This window comes from Podarcis muralis, chromosome 4 (genome assembly GCF_964188315.1).
Source record: "Podarcis muralis chromosome 4, rPodMur119.hap1.1, whole genome shotgun sequence".
Taxonomy (NCBI): Eukaryota; Metazoa; Chordata; class Lepidosauria; order Squamata; family Lacertidae; genus Podarcis; species Podarcis muralis.
The window spans coordinates 70,371,665-70,395,253 of record NC_135658.1 but is presented as its reverse complement, the minus strand read 5'-3'; the positions used below and the strand labels follow the sequence as shown (position 1 = coordinate 70,395,253).

General features: G+C 43.1%; 1 protein-coding gene across 6 annotated transcripts in view; it reads right to left on the bottom strand.

Moving 5' to 3' along the window:
- NLGN4X (neuroligin 4 X-linked) overlaps positions 1 to 23,589 on the bottom strand; it is a 157,971-nt gene that overhangs the window by 14,576 nt on the left and 119,806 nt on the right. For all 6 annotated transcript variants that reach the window (XM_028727743.2, XM_028727742.2, XM_028727739.2 and 3 more), the window contains 2 exons: positions 9,803 to 9,988; positions 4,091 to 4,880 (listed from right to left, as the gene is read on the bottom strand). In XM_028727743.2, coding sequence (XP_028583576.1) covers positions 4,091 to 4,880; positions 9,803 to 9,988 — 976 coding nt within the window. The remainder of the gene's footprint in view (positions 1 to 4,090; positions 4,881 to 9,802; positions 9,989 to 23,589) is intronic.

The window sequence follows — 23,589 nt, the reverse complement described above, 5'->3', positions numbered from 1 at the left end:
ACAGTTTTGGTCTCTCCCTGTGTGGCCTACAGAGGGTGTGTTCTTATCATGGCTTTCAAGAGGTGACAATTTAGTTTAGGATTTGGGGCTCCCCTATGTAATTCCAGAAGGGATGCGGGTGGCGCTGTGGGTTAAACCACAGAGCCTAGGGCTTGCCGATCAGAAGGTTGGCGGTTAAAATCCCCGTGACGGGGTGAGCTCCCGTTGCTCAGTCCCTGCTCCTGCCAACCTAGCACTTCAAAAGCACGTCAAAGTGCAAGTAGATAAATAGGTACTGCTCCGGCGGGAAGGCAAACAGTGTTTCCATGCGCTGCTCTGGTTCGCCAGAAGCGGCTTAGTCATGCTGGCCACATGGGCGGTCCCTCGGCCTATAGAGAGAGATGAGCGTGCAACCCCAGAGTCGGTCACGACTGGACCTAATGGTCAGGGGTCCCCTTTACCTTTTTATGCAATTCCAGAGAAAGCAGTGGCAGTCCACTCACAATTCAGAGAAGGATGTATTTGCTCCCAGTTTCTTTGATTTATACAATTAATTGCTTGGGTTGGGGGGGGGGGAGTGACTGCGGAAAATACATCACACAATGCAATCCTGGTTTTCTTAAGTACTAAAAGATCTGCTTACTCCTGAAATGTGTCAGGAGGATGCTACACATTTCTTTGAATTCTCCGATATTGCTGCATACTGTTCTCTGCACTGCAGTCAAGCTGCAGTTCTAAAAGCCCAGTTCTGCCATTAAATGTTCATTGGAAAGATTTATGGGCCTTTAGTGTGCTACAAGGACATTTATTTTAATTCAATACCAAGGCAAGAAAAAAGAGGAGGGGAAAAAAAGCAAATTTCAAAAGCAAAAATCAGAACAACAAACTCTGCTTGCTTTTTGGAGGGGGAAACGTTGCAACATTCCTTAAGAAATGGTACTTCCTCAGCTTTATTAATGAGCATCTTACGTCCACCTTCACTGTTATGTTTCCTTATTTGCCTTTGCAAAACATATACAAGAAGTTTCTTCTTTGTCTTAAGGGGCTACACATTAATATAATTCATTGGATGAGGAAAGGAAACACTGTTCTTTCGAGATCTCTCTTTTCCCCGTGTTCCCTTGATATCTTTTGAAAGTCAGCTAGGTAATTCTGTGGAGGAGGCACAATGGGCTTGTTTGATCTATACCATACTTTCCTTTTCCTTCAGTGTATTTTATAACCTTAACCTGAGGACTATGGCTTTCAAGAACATTCATGCCTTAATAACTGCATTGTTTTTATGTGAAACTGCAATGCATCATTTTTCACACCAGGTAGTGAGAGAACGCAATGGAGAGAAAGAACTGTTTCCAACAGCCGGAAAAAAAGGTTGTTTTTTTAAAGGAAACTAAACAATCATTACTTATGAAGCAAAGGTGGATTATCTAGGAGGCTTTGCACAGTACAGGGTTTGTACTGGGGGCACTAGTGCAGTGCCTGAGGGAAGCAATGTGTCCAGCATTCCTATGGTGCCTGTGAAATGTCTCAGCAAGTATCCTGCAAAAAGTCACAATGTATGAGAGCTTGTTTGCCCTTTCTGCTCTGTTCATGGCTTGGCCTCTCCTCTGTCACAAGAGACTAGGGCCCTGTGGGACTTGACATCTTTCTGCAGGGCCTGCAAGACAGAGCTGTTCCACCAGGCCTTTGGCCAAGGCACAGTCTGACCCCCCTCCTTCTGTTATCCTCATAGAACTCTAGCCCAATGGTTGCTATTAATTTGATTCTGAATTGGTTTTAGAATGAATTGATTTTAGAATGTATTTCTATTAATTGATTGTGATTTTATGCAAATTGTATTACTTTTACTGTTGTTAGCCACTCTGAACCTGGCTTCGGCTGGGAAGGGAGGGATATAAATAAAATATTATTATTATTATTATTATTATTATTATTATTATTATTATTATTATTACACTGAACATACCCTCTTAAACATGCCCACATTTCATTGCATGCCAGGACTGGACACCCACCCTCCTTTCTGAATAGAGAAGAGGTGCAAAGAGGTTTTCTTCATGAGTGATGTGGTGTTGGCTAATGTGGGTGACTTTTCTCTCTTGGTTTAAGGGAAGAGGCATTCCCACACCATTTTGGTTTTCTGTCTTTTTCTGTTCTTTTAGATGTAACAGCTACTTTGTGCTACTTTGTGCTATGACACACATCCCCACAGAAAGCTGTTTTGTGCTATGCCGTGCTCCACAGCAGATATTTTGTGTTATGCCACATCCCCACAACGCTTTCTGAAAATTCCAAATATGCCCATTGGCTCAAAAGAGAAGGGCATATCTACACTACACACACACACACACACACACACTTGTGCTTTGTTTACTCACAACAAAATTACTGAGAATCCACTTTAAAACTTTACCATTTCCCTGCCAAAGAGCTATGGTTTACCTAAGTAAAGGTAAAGGTACCCTTGCCCATACGGGCCAGTCTTGACAGACTCTGGGGTTGTGCACCCATCTCACTCAAGAGGCCGGGGGCCAGTGCTGTCCGGAGACACTTCCGGGTCACGTGGCCAGCGTGACAAAGCTGCATCTGGCGAGCCAGCGCAGCACACGGAACACCGTTTACCTTCCCGCTGGTAAGCGGTCCCTATTTATCTACTTGCACCCGGGGGTGCTTTCAAACTGCTAGGTTGGCAGGCGCTGGGACCGAGCAGCGGGAGCGCAGCCCACCACGGGGATTCGAACCGCCAACCTTTCGATTGGCAAGCCCTAGGCGCTGAGGCTTTTACCCACAGCGCCACCCGCGTCCCTATGGTTTACCTACAGCTTCCTTAAAAGGAATGATGATTAAAGCTATTTTAGAGTCCTTTATATCAGCAAGTGCCTCTGTATGGTGAGTGACTCTGTCTTTCTGAATCGCATTTATAATTCTGCACAGTAAATAAAGAAGACTTTCCCCCCCCTCACAAGAAAGGGAGACAGTGGCAGGCCTGGAGTTGAAACATGTCATGGCTAGGAATTTGCCAGGGCACTGAAAGGCCAGCCATGGCATTCCTTTATTTTTTAAAAAAACTAGAACCTGACACTAAGAAGAAAAGTGCTGAGTCAAGTGACTAAAAACACTGTCATTCTCATTACCTAAGTGCCCTTGGGACTAGTTTACAGAGTGTACTACACTGGGTCACAGAGTCATTTGGGGGGAATTGATTGTGGTGGCTGCACTTGCCTGGTCTGGTCCTTCTCTCTCAGTACTTGACAGAAGGACTACCAGGCTACCAGAGGTGGGCTACTGATCCTTTCCACGCTGCAGCTGATACCTGGTAAGGTGGCTTTGGGAGTGAACATGGAGTGCATAGCTTGCTCAGGGTCCCTTCAAACCTGGCACTGGGCATGTTCTCACTACTGGCAAAAACCATCTGCACAGCACAATAAAAATGTACAAGAATGCTATACCAGAGAGTTTTCAGGATCAGAGAAGGATGTCTGTATGGCTAGGGTGGCTGTGTGTCCTACTTCGCAGAAGGCTGTCCTCTATTTGCAGGTGTCCTTTATGTGAGGGGCTGTCCAAAATCCAAATCCACTTTGATTATAATGTAGGGGCCTTGAAGTTGCATATCAACAGATAGCACCCGGACAGTACAGACTGAACTGTACACACAGGTCAGCCACACTTTGGTGAGATGTACTATATTTCTATTTAAATTATAGAAATTAGTTATTATTATTTATTAAATTTATATAACACCATCATTTGAAGATCACAGGACATTTTACAGTATAATAGCTGTAAATTTGCACTTTCCCATATAAAATCAGAATACCCTAATTAGTGTATACGCAAATGTTTGTTTTTTGGACTCTTCTTTTTTGCACTGCCTAAAAGACCATCCCACTGTCTCCCTGTGCTTTTGTGATTGTACAGGCAACACCTCCAAAGCCCTTTCATTTAGCCTTGCCTGCCAGCATTCTGAAAATATTGCTTTAATTCTCTTGCAAAGAAGCACTCTGTGAAACAGCGGCTGCCAAAAGCTGCAGCACTTAATTAGACCCAATACTCATGGCTAGAATTTGGGAAAGACAGCACAGGGGAAAAGCCAGGAAGTGTCAAAACCTACCCAGTTTTGGCGAAGTTTGTCCAGTACGTCATAACTACCGCACTGAGCATGACATCGTTCTTTGAAAAGTTGCAGTTGAACAGTTCCGTAGGGCCAATCATAGGAATGCCAAAGACATAAGGGACTTCATCGCCGTGTGCTGAGTCAGCCCAGCTGGGTTTCATTTCGCTCTGGCAGTGGTGATAAAATGCATAGAAGTACGTTGGGGAGCCATATTGGGCATGCAGGTCAGCTGTGGCGACAGCTGGAGCAACCCACTGGTGGTCAGTAAACAAAGCCACCAGGGTCTTTCTTCGCGTTTCGGGATTCTCCTTATCCGCCCAGTCTGTGTACATGAACTTAATGGTCTCTCGTAGCGTGTCTTTCCCTTCTGGATAGCCATACAGATTGTCCACAAAATTGGACACGGAGAAATCAAAATCGTTTGGAGAAACGCCCTCTTCATTATCTACAATTCCATCTACAAATTTTAAGCCTTCCCCTTGGTTTACGCCTAGCATTATGTCATAGTTGAGAAATTCTCCCTGCTCCATCAGGATCTGAGGATCATCTGGAATTACATCCCCATCAATCACAGGCCCAAAGGCAATGTGGTATGTAGCTGGTGTGATAGTTTGCTGAATGAGTTCTTTGTAGTTCTTATTCCGAAAGCATTCAACTAAGTCTGTAGTGTCCAGCGTGTTGCAGCCTACTTTTTCTGCCAAAATTGCAGTGTACTTGGCAGGCTGGTAGTTCACTGCCCAGCTGGACAGGGCTGTTCCACTTTGTATGATTGCCTTTTGGAACAGACCTGCAGGTGCAGAAGTTAAAAATTAAAATACATGAACAAGCAGCATTGACCACCAAGCAAAAGAACCTTTTGTGCATCACTTACAGGAAGTACATTCTAGTGAAGAGCAAGTTTCATTCCATTTCCATTCCATGAAGAAGAAAAAACCACAAGAAATTATTGCTCTTAATTTAGCTCTTCCCCCTCTGTCACTAATCTATGGCTAGCTAAATTATTCCTAGTACTTAATCTTCATACATATTCATACAATGAATCCAGTGCAAATGTCTAGGGATGAAATGCTTCACAAATATCCATAAATATTCAGTACATTGTAGTAAACATACACATATTTTCATATGGATGAGAGCCACAATCTGGAGAATAGCCTGCATCATATCTATGTAACCAAACATTGCGTCCTTACAGTTTGCCCCTTTCACTGTACACGTCTCTCAGTGCATACCGAAACATACCAAAATGCAAATTGAAATTTAAGCTAGTTTGGTGGCTGTGTGTGATTTTTGTTTTGTTTTTTATTTTAAAAAACCGTCTCTCTTACAGGAATGTCAAAAAATAGTCCTGTGATTAGGAGGAGAAGGAGAACAGCATCAGCTGGGGGTATTTCTAATATAGTGACATGCTACTATAATATCAAATGTAGAAACCCTAAATTAATAATTTAAAATCGTGCGGAAGGAATACTAATTCTTCTGTGTATTGTCTAAAATTATATCAATAGATATAACATCAGAGTTGTCATTAAGATGATTCCTAGCCATTGACAATTTCAACTTGTTCCTAAGTGACTTGGTCATAGCCTCAATCTGTTGCATATTTTCCAGCAAAAGCCCAGGCCTTTGGGGGGAGGGGCAACAAATCCACTGGCCATGCTCAGCTCGGCTATCTTCAATGATGCTGAATGAACTCCTTTTCCAATCCTACTTGAAGACCAGTTGTTCCGGCTTTGCCTTTTTCAGTCCTACTCTTGCATTTTAGATTCTCCCAACTCTGGCTGTCAAATGACTCTTCTGGCCCTGCAAAGCATCTGAGGTAAAACCTGCTAGAACTGCTAGGGTGTGGGTGTCTACCCTCTGCAGAGTGTCCTTAGGGCAAAGTGTCCTTCTGCAGGGGCAGGATTTCACCCCACCCCACCACCCCACCCCTAATTGCAGGTACAGTCTGTTTGCAGTCCTGATTCCAATTTAACAGGGACACATACATCCATTGGATGAAACAGAGGCATATGGAGCATAGCTGCCAACTTTTCCTTTTTCTTGCAAGGAATCCTATTCGGAATAAGGGAATTTCCCTTTAAAAAAGGGAAACGTTGACAGCTATGATAAGGAGCCGCATCCATGAAAACCTCTGTTGAAGTTGAATCCTCCCCACAGACAACTTTCTTCTCCCAAGAATCTTTTGGCAAGAGGTGGACTTTCCCCATCTAATGGTTCTATGTGGGTTCAAGTCTCCCTGCTCCCTTGGTGTCATGACCCTGGATTCCAGCAATTTCAGAGAATGGGGGACTTCTGGTGTCAGCAAAGGAAGGACCTTCTCTGCGCATCACCCCTGAAGCTTGGGGGCACCCAAGGCTCAGATGTCAGAGACATCTGAGAATGAAATGGCTGAAACCCCTGAGTCAGGTCTAGAGACTGCAGCCCATGAGCACAGTTCCAGTAAGGTGCCACCATACTTGCCTCCACAGAGGCGATACACTGAAAACAGGCAGCATGCTTGCTACAGATTCCCAGAGAGATGATAGACTGCTGGGTTCCAGGCAAGAGGCCTGATCCTTTAAGGCATTCCACTTGTCAATGAGGAAGCAAGGTTGTGGATGTCAAGGCATGCAAGATTTCAACCTGGTCCCAGCAGTTGTTAACTATGATCACTCATGCCTACTCTGTCCTGTTGGCTCCTTCTTGGGACTAGAACAGGTCATTTTGTTGGGTTTGTGTAGATTGGGGAGGGCACAGTGGCTGTGTGAGGCTCTCATTCTGTATGTGGCACATGGTGCCAATAGAAGTAAGCCAGGAGTCCTGCTGCCGCCTCTCTTTGAGAGGTCATATCTGTCTGGGCCTGAACCTTTGCCTATGTGAGCTTTGCTGGCATCTCTATGTATCAGTTACCGTATTTTTCGTTCTATAGGACGCACATTTTCCCCTCCAAAAATTAAGGGGAAATGTGTGTGCGTCCTATAGAGCGAATGCAGGCTGCGCCGCTAAGCCCAAAGGCAGAACAGGAAGACGGAGCACTGCGGAGTGCTCCGTCTCGCTGCTCTAGCTTGGGGACGGCTGCGCGCAAACCTCTCCAGGGCAGCGGGGTGCCTTCACCCCGCTGTCCTGCAGAGGCTAGCAAGGCTGTTCCCAAGCCAGAACAGCGAGACGGAGGGCTCCGTCTCGGTGCTCTAGCTTGGGGACGGCTGCGCGCAAACCTCTCCAGGGCAGTGGGTGCCTTCACCCCGCTGTCCTGCAGAGGCTAGCAAGGCTGTTCCCAAGCCAGAACAGCGAGACGGAGGGCTCCGTCTCGGTGCTCTAGCTTGGGGACGGCTGCGCGCAAACCTCTCCAGGGCAGTGGGTGCCTTCACCCCGCTGTCCTGCAGAGGCTAGCAAGGCTGTTCCCAAGCCAGAACAGCGAGACGGAGGGCTCCGTCTCGCTGCTCTAGCTTGGGGACGGCTGAGCGCAAACCTCTCCAGGGCAGCGGGGTGCCTTCACCCCGCTGTCCTGCAGAGGCTAGCAAGGCTGTTCCCAAGCCAGAACAGCGAGACGGAGGGCTCCGTCTCGCTGCTCTAGCTTGGGGACGGCTGCGCGCAAACCTCTGCAGGGCAGCGGGGTGCCTTCACCCCGCTGTCCTGCAGAGGCTAGCAAGGCTGTTCCCAAGCCAGAACAGCGAGACGGAGGGCTCCGTCTCGCTGCTCTAGCTTGGAGACGGCTGCGCACAAACCTCTGCAGGGCAGCGGGGCGCTGCGCTCCAAAGGCTTCAGAGATCTTTGAGGCTGGCGGTGGGGGAAAGCAGCGCTTTCCTTCACCCCGCTGTCCTGCAGAGGCTAGCAAGGCTGTTCCCAAGCCAGAACAGCGAGACGGAGGGCTCCGTCTCGCTGCTCTAGCTTGGGGACGGCTGAGCGCAAACCTCTCCAGGGCAGCGGGGTGCCTTCACCCCGCTGTCCTGCAGAGGCTAGCAAGGCTGTTCCCAAGCCAGAACAGCGAGACGGAGGGCTCCGTCTCGCTGCTCTAGCTTGGGGACGGCTGCGCGCAAACCTCTGCAGGGCAGCGGGGTGCCTTCACCCCGCTGTCCTGCAGAAGCTAGCAAGGCTGTTCCCAAGCCAGAACAGCTAAACGGAGGGCTCCGTCTCACTGCTCTAGCTTGGGGACGGCTGCGCGCAAACCTCTGCAGGGCAGCGGGGCGCTGCGCTCCAAAGGCTTCAGAGATCTTTGAGGCTGGCGGTGGGGGAAAGCAGCGCTTCCCCCCACCGCCAGCCCCACAAGCTCTGGTGAATGTACCTTGAACGCACCTTGTTTTAGAGGGGAAGAACAAGAGAAAAAAAATTTCCCCTGTTCTCCCCCTCCTATGGTCTGGTGCGTCCTATGGTCCGGTGCGTCCAATGGAGCGAAAAATACGGTACTTCCCTGAACTGAATGGCGCCCAAGGACTTTACAGGAATGACAGCCGCCAGCAATCATTTCCATTTTCTGTGAATGACTTGCACAAATAAGTGCTTCACCAGCAGAAAGGTCAGAGGAAAATCATACGTTTTCTTCTGTCTCACAGAAGCTATGCATCATGTAATTTGAAGAAGAAGAAATGTGAGGCTAAAATCAATGTAATAGGTATGAATTCCAAGAGTTTAATTCTGAAAACATAATCCTCATTTTTTTGAATGGACATCTCTTCATTTAAACACTGGCCAGATCAATAACTTAAAATGTATCTGCATTCCCCACCCCTAAAAGATTGGGAATTTGGGGTTAGATTCAATGGCCCAGTGTGACTTTTTTTTTGTGCTATGCTCCAGTGATGTGAAGCAACTCGAAGCTGACCTAAAGCTGCTCTGCTTCGCTTGAGCATAGCCTAGCAGCTGGATAAAAAAATGTCTTTCCCAGGTGAATTTCAGGTGAGAAAACTATATGCTCTAAACAAACAAAACAAAACAAAACAAAACAAAACCACAATACAGGCATGACTCCTTGTTTTGGGAATGCTCCAGAAAAAAAATATCAGAATGTGATCAATCTTTTTTAAAACAACAACAACTATCCATCAAATTGTAACATAATTAGCAATAAATTCTGTTTGACTGTGATCCGCAAAGTATGTATTGACTTCTCAAATAAGGGGGAAAGCTAGCTAGTTACATAGCAAGCTAGATCTTTATCAGCGAGGGGATGTGGATACATTTGGCATTAATAATAATAATAATAATAATAATAATAATAATAATAATAATACTGTAATAATAAACCTTTATTGTCACTACACCACCTGTGTGCAGTGAAATTAAATGAGCCCTCGCCCCCCCATACATTCAGTCTTGTTCGCGCTGTGTGCTTGTTGACAATTATACCACTATTTTTTTTCCATTCAGCAGCCCACCCCCCGTTTTATCCAAACATAACAAAAATAATACATGCTTTAACAGTGCCACCCCCTAAAAAAGCACCCCTATTATATTTTTACATAAAAACTGATCTAGCAGGGTAACTTTTTACATGACAAAATACTGTTTATGCTTCTGGAAGTATGCTTGTATTTTCTGCAAAATGTTTGCTCTCCCTGATCGGCTGCTTGGGTTGCATGCCACATGAAAATAATCTAGTTCTCTCCCCCCCCCCCCAAAAAAAAAAAGAATGGAATACTGGGATATTATCTGAGGCTCCAAATGACCTTTGCAACTCACATTAAATTATCCCTTTTAAAATTTCTGGTATTTAGCTAGGTGATTTGTTACCTTCTGAATAGTGAGACAATGTCAACAGACTGACACATGAGGCTCCTGCCCCAGATCCAAAAATAGTAACTCTTTTTGGGTCTCCTCCAAACGATCCAATATTTTCTTCAATCCATCGTAAAGCTTGGATTTGGTCAAGCAATCCATAATTGCCTTTTGCAGCTTGGTCTCCAGTGCTTAGAAAACCTATAAGGCAAAAAAAGAAAAGAAAGGGGAGGGGGATAATTTTAGCTCACCAGTCACAGAATTTGCTATAGGCCATGCACATATTTCACAACACATATTTCCTTCTTTCTTCCAGTTTTTGAAAGGCCACAGATGTAGTTAAATATATTTAACACGAACTTTGAGAACACAGTGATCCCCTCCCAGTTGCAGAGGATTGCATAGATATGGGAATTATCATCTCTTCTTTTTTCATAACCTCCAATAGTAATAATAAAAAGTAATACAGATTCTCTCCCCCCCCCCCGCCGCCGCCTTTTAGTCTTGGAAATCTGCTAAATCTGATTAAAGGTCAGTAACATTTTAAAATGCCCCATAGAAGCCTGGAAGTCAAGATAATAATGGGATTTCCTGCTGCCCCTGGATTGTACAGGGTGGGGGATGAGGTAATCCAAATTCCTTTTCTCTCAATATAAAAAATGTCTTTCTGCTAGTTTGTGTGTCAGGTGCTGGTGTGGTTGCTCGAGAGCAAACAGGCAAGACTCCGACCTGTATATTCCAGGCTTTATTATTGGTGCAAACTATTTACAGTGAAGAGCGTCGCAAGTTCATGTCTGGCTCACTCGCTAGCAGAATCTGGGGGTGGGCGGTCCTTATACCTCCTCCAGCATAACAGTTGTGTGACCCCCAACCTTCTCCTCCCTTCTCTGCGCCTAAACCTACTGCGCAGCATGGGTGCTGGCAAACGGGTATTTCCCTCCCCTCCGGTTTGCTCAGGCTCGGTGTTGAGGCTCTCCCTAGCATCCCCTGCTCCCACCACTTCCTCTTCACTGGAGATGGGGCTTCCCTCCTCGCCAGAGGAGGAACTCCTTCGCAAGATTTTGGGAGGTTCCTTATAACACAACTGCCCTTCCACCTCTCGGCTGTGAGCTGATGGCAGTTCCCTGACATTGTCCATTACATTTTCTTAGGTGTACTCATGGTTTTCAGTGCATACTTAACATGTAGTGTGTGAAGGAGGTGAGGCTAGCAAATGTTTGTGAATAGTGAGTGTATCATAAGGTAAAGGTAAAGGGACCCCTGACCATTAGGTCCAGTCGTGGCCAACTCTGGGGTTGCAGTGCTCATCTCGCTTTATTGGCTGAGGGAGCCGGCGTACAGTTTCAGGGTCATGTGGCCAGCATGACTAAGCTGCTTCTGGAGAACCGGAGCAGCACACGGAAACGCCGTTTACCTTCCCGCCGGAGTGGTACCTATTTATCTACTTGCACTTTGACATGCTTTTGAACTGCTAGGTGGGCAGGAGCAGGGACTGAGCAATGGGAGCTCACCCCGTCGGGGGGATTCGAACTGCTGACCTTCTGATTGGCAAGTCCTAGGCTCTGTGGTTTAACCCACAGCACCACCCGCGTCCCGAGTGTATCATACTTGTATGTTAATCCATATGCCAAGACTGGCTGCAGGTCACTATAGAATATTAAGTAAATGTGGCTGCAAATCCAAGTTTGTTGCCACATAGGTGCAGAAAGACACTTATAATGAGAACAAATAAATTGTCAATTGACAAAGCAAGCATAATGGCAGTAATGCATGACAACAATAAGAGTTCATATACATAATTATGAAATAATGCACAAAATGCAATATAGTACAACAGATTTTATGAGAAAAGTGAATATTAGCTATTTTGCTGTTGGCATCAAGATAAGTACAAAATGTTATACTGCTTCCCCCCTCTCCTCCATGGCCTCTTTTATCTGGTTACCAGATTTTAGAAACGAAATGTGCCATGTTTGCAGGTGGTCTTGCAACTCAAGAATGCCATCAATTACCTGAGTGTGTATGATTTGCTTTGTTCCGCTGAAATCAGCACACCTGAAACATTACATTAGTTCACATTGACTGGAGCAATTCTGCACAGCTCACAATGTCCAAATTTGCCATTTTGAGTCTCCCATCTTCAAGCTTGATTTTAACTGCACAGACCTTATCTCAGCAAATTATTTAAGAATGTTGCACTTGTACAAAGATCCATAGTATATCAAACTCCCACTTGAAGATTTATAAGCACAGAATAGTTCTACATTGAAAGCGGGTTTGCCATTAGCATCTGCAAATGATCAGCAAGGCAAGGGCAGAACACATTGTCTGCCAATAGCTACTTATAGGGTTTTGGGGGCTAGTGAGAAGGTATTCCTGTTTCTCAGATACTGGAGAGCAAAGCTGCTTGCATTTGGAATCATGATCAAGGACCCCAAAACCATGGGATTTAGTTAAAATCCTAATTTATTTATTTTGTAAGAATCTATGTATGCCAATTATTTTGAAGATTATCTCTTAGTAATCTCATTCTAGTCGTTAACAGCAATATTAATAAAAGAGGCAGACCTCTCTAATGAGATTCAAAGCTTTATTTTATTTTATTTTATTTTATAAAATGTAGCAGAGAAATCCAATCTCCAGATTCCTACAAGCAGTGCCATTAATCTAATGTCATATGGTATTAACCTAGCAACAATTGTCATCCCTGCTAATCCTGCTGTCACTGTTGGTTGACATTTTGTTTGAGCTGGTCCGTTGCAAAGATTTCCTCCTCTTTACATCAAGCCACCTGAAGCAGGATGCATCAGTCTGAGGAAAGGCTTGGACCAGCCATGTCTGCTGTCATTATTCTATAACGCACCATCTACATACTGCCTCCAATGTGTCCTTTGCCCATAGGGTGGCCAATTGCACAGTGCCCCCCAAAAAGAGAAACGCATCGCAAAACAAGAGGACCAAAGAGGATGCAGATTTGCAAGAAAAAATGCATATGCAAATAGTCATATATAGATGTAAATTAGGGGAGGGCTTCTCACTACAGTGGCAAAGAGTATGGACAGGCGAGCTGTGTGCCTGCTTATTGTGCTGTCCGTGCGGTTTCTGTGGATGGGTAAATTGAAGGTCCCTGTTTTCCCTTCTTAAGACGCATTATCTTTAAACTGGATTTGGACCAGGCAGCCTTTCAAATAGAGGACAGCTTCAAACAGAAGATTGTCCTCTGTAAGACCACCCTACTTGCCCAACATTCCCACTTCTCAAGCCCAACCAGAAAATAATAAAAGAAAAGAGCTCTCCCCATTTTTTCAGCATTAAATATATTAAAACTGAGGTATACTAGCTCTAAAACAACAACAACAACAACAACAACAACAACAACAACAACAACAACAATGTATCAAGACTTTATCAGTTGCATTTCTTAAGTAAGTGTCTGTGTGTAACACATGCAATACTTTCACATACTGAAATACAAAGAAATAGGTGAATTATGGACATTGTCCTGGTAATTAAAACAGACTTAATAAGATTTACCCAGACCACAATTTAAATGATGAAAGTGTAAAATATCTGCACATGTATAGTGGGGTTGTCAGGTAGCTTGCAACTTTTGTAGGTGAGTTATAAAGCAGGCAGGTGAGCACTATTTCCCCTCAAAAGCAGCCATTTCTCCTTCTCCCCCCACATTAAATATGTCAAAAATGAGCTGTACCAACAAAAGCTGTTTTCCCAAACTTTCTTGGTAGTGAACTTAAGTGGCTGCACTCAGTACTCAAATGTTTTAATAAACAGAAACACAAAACCTCAATAAGTTGTAGATATTGTCTTGGGAATTAAAATATGGTAGTGAGAAGACTCCTTGCCAACAAAGGTCCGTATAGTTAAAGCCATGGTTTTCCCAGTAGTGATGTATGGAAGTGAGAGCTGGACCATAAAGAAGGCTGATCGCCGAAGAATTGATGCTTTTGAATTATGGTGCTGTAGAAGACTCTTGAGAGTCCCATGGACTGCAAGAAGATCAAACGCATCCATTCTTAAGGAAATCAGCCCTGAGTGCTCACTGGAAGGACAGATCATGAAGCTGAGGCTCCAGTACTTAGGCCACCTCATGAGAAGAGAAGACGCCCTGGAGAAGACACTGATGCTGGGAAAGATGGAGGGCACAGGGAGAAGGGGGCGACAGAGGACGAGATGGTTGGATAGTGTTTTCGAGGTTACCAGCATGAGTTTGACCAAACTGTGGGAGGTAGTGGAGGACAGAGGTGCCTGGCGTGCTCTGGTCCATGGGGTCATGAAGAGTCGGACACGACTAAACGACTAAACAACAACAACAAAGTGAGAAGACTGGCACTGGCCACAAACTTAAATGCATTTAAGCCTATTTTTTTTTTATTTGCTGGACTTTGACCATGATATTTTCCTTAGGGGAATATATATATATATATATATATATATATATGCTTTCGTAGATTTTCACGGGTATAGGAATGCAGGTTTTGGTGTCCTCGGGTGTCTTCCCGTGTAAAAGTTGGGGTGTCTAGGCGACGTTTCGACGAGGTCTCACTCGTCATCTTCAGGCTGGTGCTTTCGGCTTCTTGTTACTGGAACAGAGCAGGATCTCAGTGTTTGAGTTCCTATAAATACTGTTGAGGAGGTGTGGTGTATAGCCTCCAATGTTCTGGGCAGAGAGGAAGTTCCCAGGCTAGTGTGCCTTTTCTTCTTTTGTTCCTTAATTGCTTGAGGGATATCTTGAGTGATTTCTTGAGTGATATCCTGAGTACCACTTAGGTGGGTCATTAGGTATGGATTAGTTGCTAAAGCCTTTGTGTCTTGACCTCTTGAACTTTGTGAAGAGTTTTTCTGAGAAGATGGCTGTACTGCACTTAGTTGTGCTCTGGCTTGGCTTCGTGTATAGGGGCGAGCCACAAAACCACAGCTCGCCCCTATACACGAAGCCAAGCCAGAGCACAACTAAGTGCAGTACAGCCATCTTCTCAGAAAAACTCTTCACAAAGTTCAAGAGGTCAAGACACAAAGGCTTTAGCAACTAATCCATACCTAATGACCCACCTAAGTGGTACTCAGGATATCACTAAAGAAATCACTCAAGATATCCCTCAAGCAATTAAGGAACAAAAGAAGAAAAGGCACACTAGCCTGGGAACTTCCTCTCTGCCCAGAACATTGGAGGCTATACACCACACCTCCTCAACAGTATTTATAGGAACTCAAACACTGAGATCCTGCTCTGTTCCAGTAACAAGAAGCCGAAAGCACCAGCCTGAAGATGACGAGTGAGACCTCGTCGAAACGTCGCCTAGACACCCCAACTTTTACACGGGAAGACACCCGAGGACACCAAAACCTGCATATATATATATATATATATATATATATATATATATATATCTAAACACATGCAAAGGTGTTGAGATTTCCAATACAGTGGTACCTCAGGTTAATAATTTAATTTGTTCTGGAGGTCCGTACTAAACCTGAAACTGTTCTTAACCTGAGGCACCACTTTAGCTAATGGGGCCTCCTGCCGCTGCGCCGCTGGAGCACAATTTCTGTTCTCAACCTGAAGCAAAGTTCTTAACACGAGGTACTATTTCTGGGTTAGCGGAATCTGTAACCTGAAGCGTCTGTAACCTGAAGCGTTTGTAACCCAAGGTATCACTGTATGTGTGCTATGATGCATAGTCTTTTCTCATCAGAGAATGGATTCACTCTGTTCCATTTCATATGAGCACTTCTCCCTCCCATTGTTGCATACAGCCTTCACATGCTGCAGGTGTGTGCATGCAGAGAAAATGGACAGGAAACAACTGCAAGGATGATATTGAAACCAGGGTTTTGTGAATACATAATGAGATTCAACCTTTGTGTGATAAAGTTTTGCATTTTATTTTTAAATTTATTTTTACAACCCAAACCTATCATTAACAGATCAGATGAATCCAACCTTTATTAATTCAAAAAAATTGAAAGGTTCTTTGTATAAAGGAGCTTCTCTTTGTTACATGAATCCATTTCAAGTAAGGGAGGAGGTGATACAATCTGGCTGCCAAATCTGTTACAACAATGTATTCTGAGAACCCAGAAACCATGTGAGAGATGGGAACAATGTCTGCTCTGGGAGAGATTGACCCAAGATAACTTTAGCATAGTGTTATAATTAGCACTGGGAGCAGGAACACGTTTTGATCCCTGAATTTTTAATCTTGTGATTTTCAGTTCCTATCAAATACACTGAAAGGTGACAGAGATCACCATCAATGACTATCTCATGTTTAAGAAATTAAGGTTTCTCTTTTTCGTCTTCCATAGTTCTCTGCTGATCCTCATTAACTGCAAGAGCAAGTTTTCTTAATTTAAAAACTAATCATCAAGGCAAAAGCAGTCAGTCTCACCTGACATCAAATGAATGAACAAATATTTCTCCTCTTGATGAGAATATGTATCCTTTCATGCTTTGAATACTAGATCATAATATTGGCCAAAAGCCATTTTAGAGTCACGACAAGGATTATCTTTTCAAACTTAAACATACAGAACTGGAAGGCTTCCTACTTGTATTAAGAAATGTGAAGATTTATAAATACTTAGAGACTGCAACATACTATGGGTGATTTTCTTTTTTTAAAAGAAAGTCATTCTGTTAGACAATGTTTTATTTGCTATTTCATATCTTTTAAGCATTCATTAAGAAATAAGTGGGACCTACAACAAAATATCGCAGTGCATGCTCCCTTCCTAACAGAAATGCTTTTGTTCAGGGTTCATGTCAAACCCTGAATACAGCCCCTTCTTTTCTAACAGACACTCAACTTTCTGTAGCCACAGCATGTGTTTAATCTTCATTGGTCTGATTTGAGTGTGCCTTTCCCCTTTATGTTTCTGTTTTAAAACATTTGTATTTAAATAAATAATAATTTCTGCAACCTCAGGGTTTTCCCCAGCACTCACCATCTCAGTTTGCTTTTAGAGGGGTTGAGTTGTACTTCTGGCTTTGATCAGCAAACTAAGCTATCAAGTTAATATTTACTGTGGTCTCGAAATAACACAGGGGTTCCATAACTGTACTGCAGGGCTCACCAACTTAGTGTGTGCAAGTCTGCATGCGCCTGCAGAAGCTTTGACTGGCACTCACAGAGTTCCCTTCCCCTACTGGAGGAGAAATTCAGTTGCAGCTACAGTAGTATGATAGGTTGTGGTGTGCATTTCTCCGGGTCACAAATGACCCCATGGGCCCCAAGGCGTTAACTAATCCTGTACAGGGCCAGATTTAGGTTTGATGAGACCCTAAGCTACTGAAGGTAATGTGGCCCTTTATATGTCCAGCTGTCCTTTGTCAACAACAAATTGTTGCTGTTTTTTGTGTTGAATATATGTTATATGATAATTTATGGGCCTAAAGCCATTTGCACATGCAGAATAAAGACACCCTATATATAGAAATGAGCAAACCAGTGATGTTTTAGGGAGCAGGATAGCAGGCGAGGCCCATTACTTACATCATAGGAGCCTACACAACACAAAACACTTGCTGTATGTAGGTTTTATTTTATTTGCTTTTTATCTTATATTTTGGAAATGTACATCCAGTTTTTTCCTTTAAATTCTTTTGGGGAGCCCAAGAGTTTGGGGCCCTAAGCTAAAGCTTGTTTAACTTATACATAAATCTAGCACTGCTACTGTACCCTGGAAGACCATATAACAGCTCCCTGCCGCAGTCTGACTTGATGAAAGTGACCTCAGGTTCAAAGGCATTACCATTTTCTGTTGGAGGGTCAATACATTGCTTTTTTTCCTGCCTGTGGCAATAGTGGCAGCAGTCCTCTCAGGTGTGCCACTGTCAGTACGATAGGTGGGAGAGTTAAAGGATTTTTTTTAAAAAAAGAGAGAGCGAGAGGAAGAAAAAGAATAACATGCTGCAAAAGTAAAGACTAGGCTCCCTTGAACCTCTGGGATACCCCTCCATCTTTGCTCAAAAATATATAAATGGCCCTCCCCAATTTTACTTTATGCTAACAGAATAGTGAATTCGAGGCTTGTACCATTTTTGTTCAGCCCTGTTTTCAACTATGTGTTCTGCACCAGGCAGGAAGATGAGCTATGGATGAGGGAATTTGATGTAATTCTCTTGCTATGGATAGTTCATTACCTGTTTAAAGTTTGAATCAGAATTCTGTAGGGACCTTTTAAATTGGTATATGCAATCTGATGGCTCCAGATTGCTTTCTAATGAGTTTTCTTTACTGTGACTAGTGGTTCTGATGATGTTTGCAGTCAGGTGATGAATCCAAACACAGGTTTGCAGCTGTTCTTTCTTTATTAGTGCAGCCCAGTTGGCACCGCAGTTTACTGCTGAACTATTTGTGATGAAATGGCTAGAGTGATTGTCGGTGCAGAAAATCTCATGGCACATCCAGTAAAACATGGGCTAGAGCCCATTTTAGAACATATTCTGAGGCACTGTTAATGGCAAATAAGTCTTATGCTTTGCCACCATCAAATCTCTGCAATGTCATCCAGATAAGCTTTTCCAAAAGGTGAGGGGACTTCTATAGTTTAGCCCTTGAAGGGAGTTAGAAGGCCAGTGTGATTAGTCTGCAAACGTTTTTGTGGATAAAATCAATTATATTTATTCTGATTTGAACTACTTGTATACAGAGTCAGTGCTGGATGTATCTACTGCTCCCTGTTAGCAGGTTTCCATGGATACCTTTCAGTTTGTGAAGCCTGAGGATATGGAGAGAAATCTTTGAAATGTGAGACCTATCATTTGCATATTCAACCTTTGCTCCTTCTGGCTCATTTGAGCAGTCAGATGGCGGCTAGTCTGTTGGGCAGTCAAAGTAATTAATGCTTCACTGAGGGAGGATATTTTTATAACTGTGTATAACTGTGTTTAAGTAGGCTGGAGTATGTCTCTTAGTAAAGTAATTTTTTGTTTGAACCCTCAAATTTAAACAACTCTCAGCCCATTTTGAATATTCTAATCATGGGTAAGAAGTTTGAGCATGCAATAAAACCTCATGCCCAGCATTTCCTGATTAAATTAGTTCAATTTCTGCCTGGTTTTGAGAGTGAAACCACTTTTGCTTGCTCAAGTCACTGGATGATGTGCTTCAAAAGATATATGGGTGTATACAACAATCTTGGTTCTCCTGGACTTCACATGGTGATATGACATCATTGACCATGGTATCCTACTATGTCACATTGGTAGTATCAGGCTGGGAGGTACCAAGCTCAACTGGTTTTGAAATTTCCTGACGTTTAGGTTTCAGAAGGTGGTTGGGGCTTAAAGAGTGTGTCAGGGTTCCATCTGCTTTCAATGCTTTTTAACATATACATGAAGCCACCGGATCAAGTCATTCAAATGTTTGGGCTGAGTTACCATTAGTATGCTGGTGGCACCCAGCTCTAGCTCTCTTGTTCTTCATATCCTATGAAGGCAGTGGAGATTCTAGAACAGTGTCTGGTGTCAGCAATGAATTGAATTGGATGGAAATACAACCTTCTGATCCATTCAGCCTGGGCTGGGGTTGAAGTACCCTTTAACAACCAGACAGAGTATATATCCTAGGCCCAATGTTACTCTCTAGCACCCATCTAGCTGCTGCTGCTGCTCCTTCTCCTCCTCCTCCTTCTTCCTGTGTCCACTTCCTGGATAGGGCAGATGTTACCACAGTGAGTTAGGTCTTTGTAACAGCCAGATTAAACTACTGTTGTGCACTTTACCAACTTGGGGCTCCCTTTGAAAAGTGTTGAGAAACTTCTGTTAGCCCCAAATATGGCTGCCAGAACTTTGACTTGAGTCAGATGGAGCAAACATATAGCTCTATTTTAGCACTGGCTGTCTATTAATTGTAATGATCATTCACGCATTGTATACAATCACAATATTGAATGCAGAACTGCCTTGCGGTTATCTGCAGAGCAGCAGAGAGGGAGGCCAGCAGTGGTGTTGGTAGCTGTGAACCCTCAACAGCGGCTTGTGGGTGTCACCTGGTGTCAATAGGCCTGCTTTCTCACTGTGCAAGCAATAAATTATCGAATCTATAATTTCATTTTATCTTACTTAGTAATGCAAACTCCAGTTCATGGTATAATCTGTGAAAATTCCTGGAAAAAAGGTAACTAAAGGCTGTTGGCAGTGTAGCCTTTGTCTAAGAAGAAAATATATTTTTTTGAAAGTTGAAACCTATAATTCTGGAACATTTTTTGCATGTATTTTAATCCTCATTCTTTTAAAATGATTTATTTCAGGAACAAAGAACTGTAAAAATCCCTACTATCCATTTCCAAAACAAAATTATCTAGAATTACATCACGGCGGAAGAACCTATTGTTTTTCTTCACACTATAGCTCAAGGGCTGACTCCGTATCAAATCCATTTTCAGTCTTCCAGAAATTCAGTTGCAGATATCACTCTTATGCTTCTTCTTTTTGAGTATGAAAAACACACATTGTGTGTGTGTTTTCTCCTTCATTTCCGCCAAACAAATTATGTTCCCCAAACTACATAGTAGCTGAAGGCTACTTGGTGTTCCAGGTTCACTCTTTTTATTACTAATACCAAATAGTTCAAATTGGAACAGCAATAAATATATTAAATAGAAGTTTCTGAAAAATCTTAAACTAGCGTTGCTGTTTAGGTTTCAGAACCATTGCAAAGGAAACATACAGAGTACCATTACAACAGCCCTCTTAAGGCATCACAGTCACTCCACATGCACACAAGCACATGGAGAGCATCATGTAGGGAACAGCTGGGATGAGTGAGTTAAGCTCTCCTCCATCATTTGGAGCTTCTGAAGGTGGGAACTTTGTGTACTAGAGTTCTATATTACACCGGAACTTTCCTAAGTACAGGTGATACCCCATTTTGGATGGGATGGAGCTTAGCACATTCACCCTTGCAATTTCCCATGCTGTAAGGATTCCCCAACTCCTTGCTCTCACCCACCTGAAAATTGCTGAGGGTCTTGGAGAACACTTAATGGTGTTGGCGTCCCGTCCCGTCCCCCCCGTCTGCTGTAGCAATAGTAACATGCTATGCTAGGTGCTGTATGATATTTAATTATATTTTGATTGCTTCTTTTATTTCTCATATTGTATTTTATTGCATTTGCATTTGGAATTCCACAGAATTCTGTAAAATTCAAACTGCATGTGCCCTATTTGTGGAACAACCATACGATGCTCACCAACCATCGGAGGTCCATGGACCACAGTTTGGGAAGCCTTGATCTAGGGCTAAATGTACTACAAGGATGAAAGGGCAGGCCAGCTCCCAGCAATCAGTACCCAACTGATGCTGGTGTGAATATCCCCTGGCAAAGGGTGCTTTGCCCCTGAAGAGGGATGGAATCATTGCTGAGACTGTGGATGCAGCTATTTACCTACACTTTCCTCTCTTTGCATCCAAGGGCAGGAATGTGTCCTTTATCAGTCATCCTCTCTCTGTGATAAATGGCTCAGTTCACTTTCTTGGGCTATCTGTCACAATCTTCTCTACGACACAGAACACCTTGTTTGGTTTAGTTCTCTACGTGAAATTACTACAATGTGTTTTGAATGGTGTGTGTGAGAGTCAGGAAACTGATCCTTCTGTGTAGCACAGGCCTAAACATGATGACTTCTGATTTCTCCCAGGCCTGTGAGATGGCTCCTGAAGAGATTCTATGCTCCAATTCAACTGAAAAAACACCTCTGATCCACCAACATGAACAGCAGGAAGTGAAGAGAATGAAAGCGATAGGTTCTAATAAGATAGCCTCAGATGGCTCGAGGAAACAAGCTGAAATGCTGACTAAAGTCAAATAAGGGGAAAAACCATCATTCGGTCCAAATGATGGGGTGGGGGACTTCTTGGCCTCAATTTCTTTCTTTTTTTAATCTTAACTATATTAACTTTTATTAAACATGCATGTCAAGAATGTGAGTAATGCAAGGGAAAACAAACAAACCAATTGACCGAAAGCAAACGACAACTCAAAGATAACCCAAGTATAGGCATGCATCCACAAGAAAAATTATGGTGAACATTACTAGAGAAATGTCTCCTCAATTCCTTCCTCATTCTGTTATTACATTACTTACTTCTGAGGCCAAATGGCCATTGAAATTATGGAAGTGTTCCAATAAATGATCAGTGTAGCTTCAAAAATATTTTCTGGATAAGAAATAGCTAAATATATTGTTGGATTGCAATTCCCATCATCCCTGATTATTGGTCACGCCACCTGGGAGTGGTGGGAGCCAAAGTCCAACAGCATATTAGGGATGGGTGGTACCTTTGGCTAGAACTTGGGGGAATGTTGTCCATTTTGTTCCCATGTTACAACCTATTGAGAAGCCTGTATTAAAATCCTATGTTCTCAGTGCAATATCTTTGCTCTCACAAGCAATAATGGCAAGATATATATTCTGATGCCTTCACTTCAGTTCCTGAGGCAGAATAAAATTCAAAACCGAAAAGTTAATATTGAAAAGTAGGGCATGGCAGGAAGTGGGGTAGAACAAGCATCTTTGTATGCAGCCATGCCTAGCAATTTTCCATATTTACAATTCCCGCCCCCCATATATAATGCATTTTTATGTTATCTTCTCCAGTGTATGTGTTTTTATGCACACTCTTTCCTAATATATCCATTTTGTACACATCATTTGTTTGGAGAACTGCATCGCAAATTCAGATAAGTATGAATTTAGAGGAAGAGATGTGTTTCAGTTTGGAAGTGCAAATCAGTTAGCTTCTAAAGTGTTAATCAAACCTAATATCTCTCCCTCTCTCCTCCATCCATTCCTGGTCCAGTTGTGCTGGATTCACTTCAGCTCCCCTGACAACATGGCCAATGTTCCAGGATGATGGGAGTTTCACATCCACAAGACAACAGGTTGGGAAAGACTGCCCTAAAAATTATATCTTGCCAGAAAGAGGACTACAGTATTACTTTGCCCTCATTAAAATAGCCCTAAGGAAATAGACCTTGAAATAAATATAGCATAAAATAAGAACAATACTGACAAAAAAATGGTGAGGTTACTGGTCTAATCAAGAGTAAACAGATCAACCATACTTAAGGTATTTCTTTAATTACTGAAAACAAAACAAAAAGCCCTGCCTTATGGTTTTCTAATAATACAAGTATTTTATGAGGGTGAAGTCTGGGACATGCATCATACAAAAGGGTGATACGCAACTTAATAGTGCACATCAAAGACCTAAGACATCCTGGTGTGAAATCTATCAGCAGCAAACACCAGGAGGAAGGAAAGAGGTTAATGTTCTTTAGTCTATATCCGTCTTGCTTTTAAGTCACTGCTATATTTGTTTCAGTTTTGTATTAGTTCTATGTCTCTTCACACCTGCTGCCCAGACCTGCCTAAATCTGTTGCAATCTGTTAAACATTTTTTTCCTCCTCAACGAACAAAAGTCTCACAAAAAAAAAACTTAGTATATTTAAGACCTGAGGAGAAAAATGACAGAGAAACATGAAGAAAGTGAGGATTCTAAATCACCAGAGGCTTGAATCAGCTCTTTTTATACCCTAAATTACAAGGCAAATAAGGGTCATTTGAGGAAGGTTCTCATGAGTTGGTTTGTGCTGCTAGTAAGGCATTCTGAGGTAGATAAGGGAGTCCCTAAGCTACTGAGACACTCTATGGTCTTAACTGTCCAAACAATGCACAACTGTGTTTCCCTCTCAATAAACCAAGCTGGCTGGGGAACACCAAGTGCTCAAGAGAAGCAAAACATTTAGAGGAGAGCAGGGGGGAGTCAAA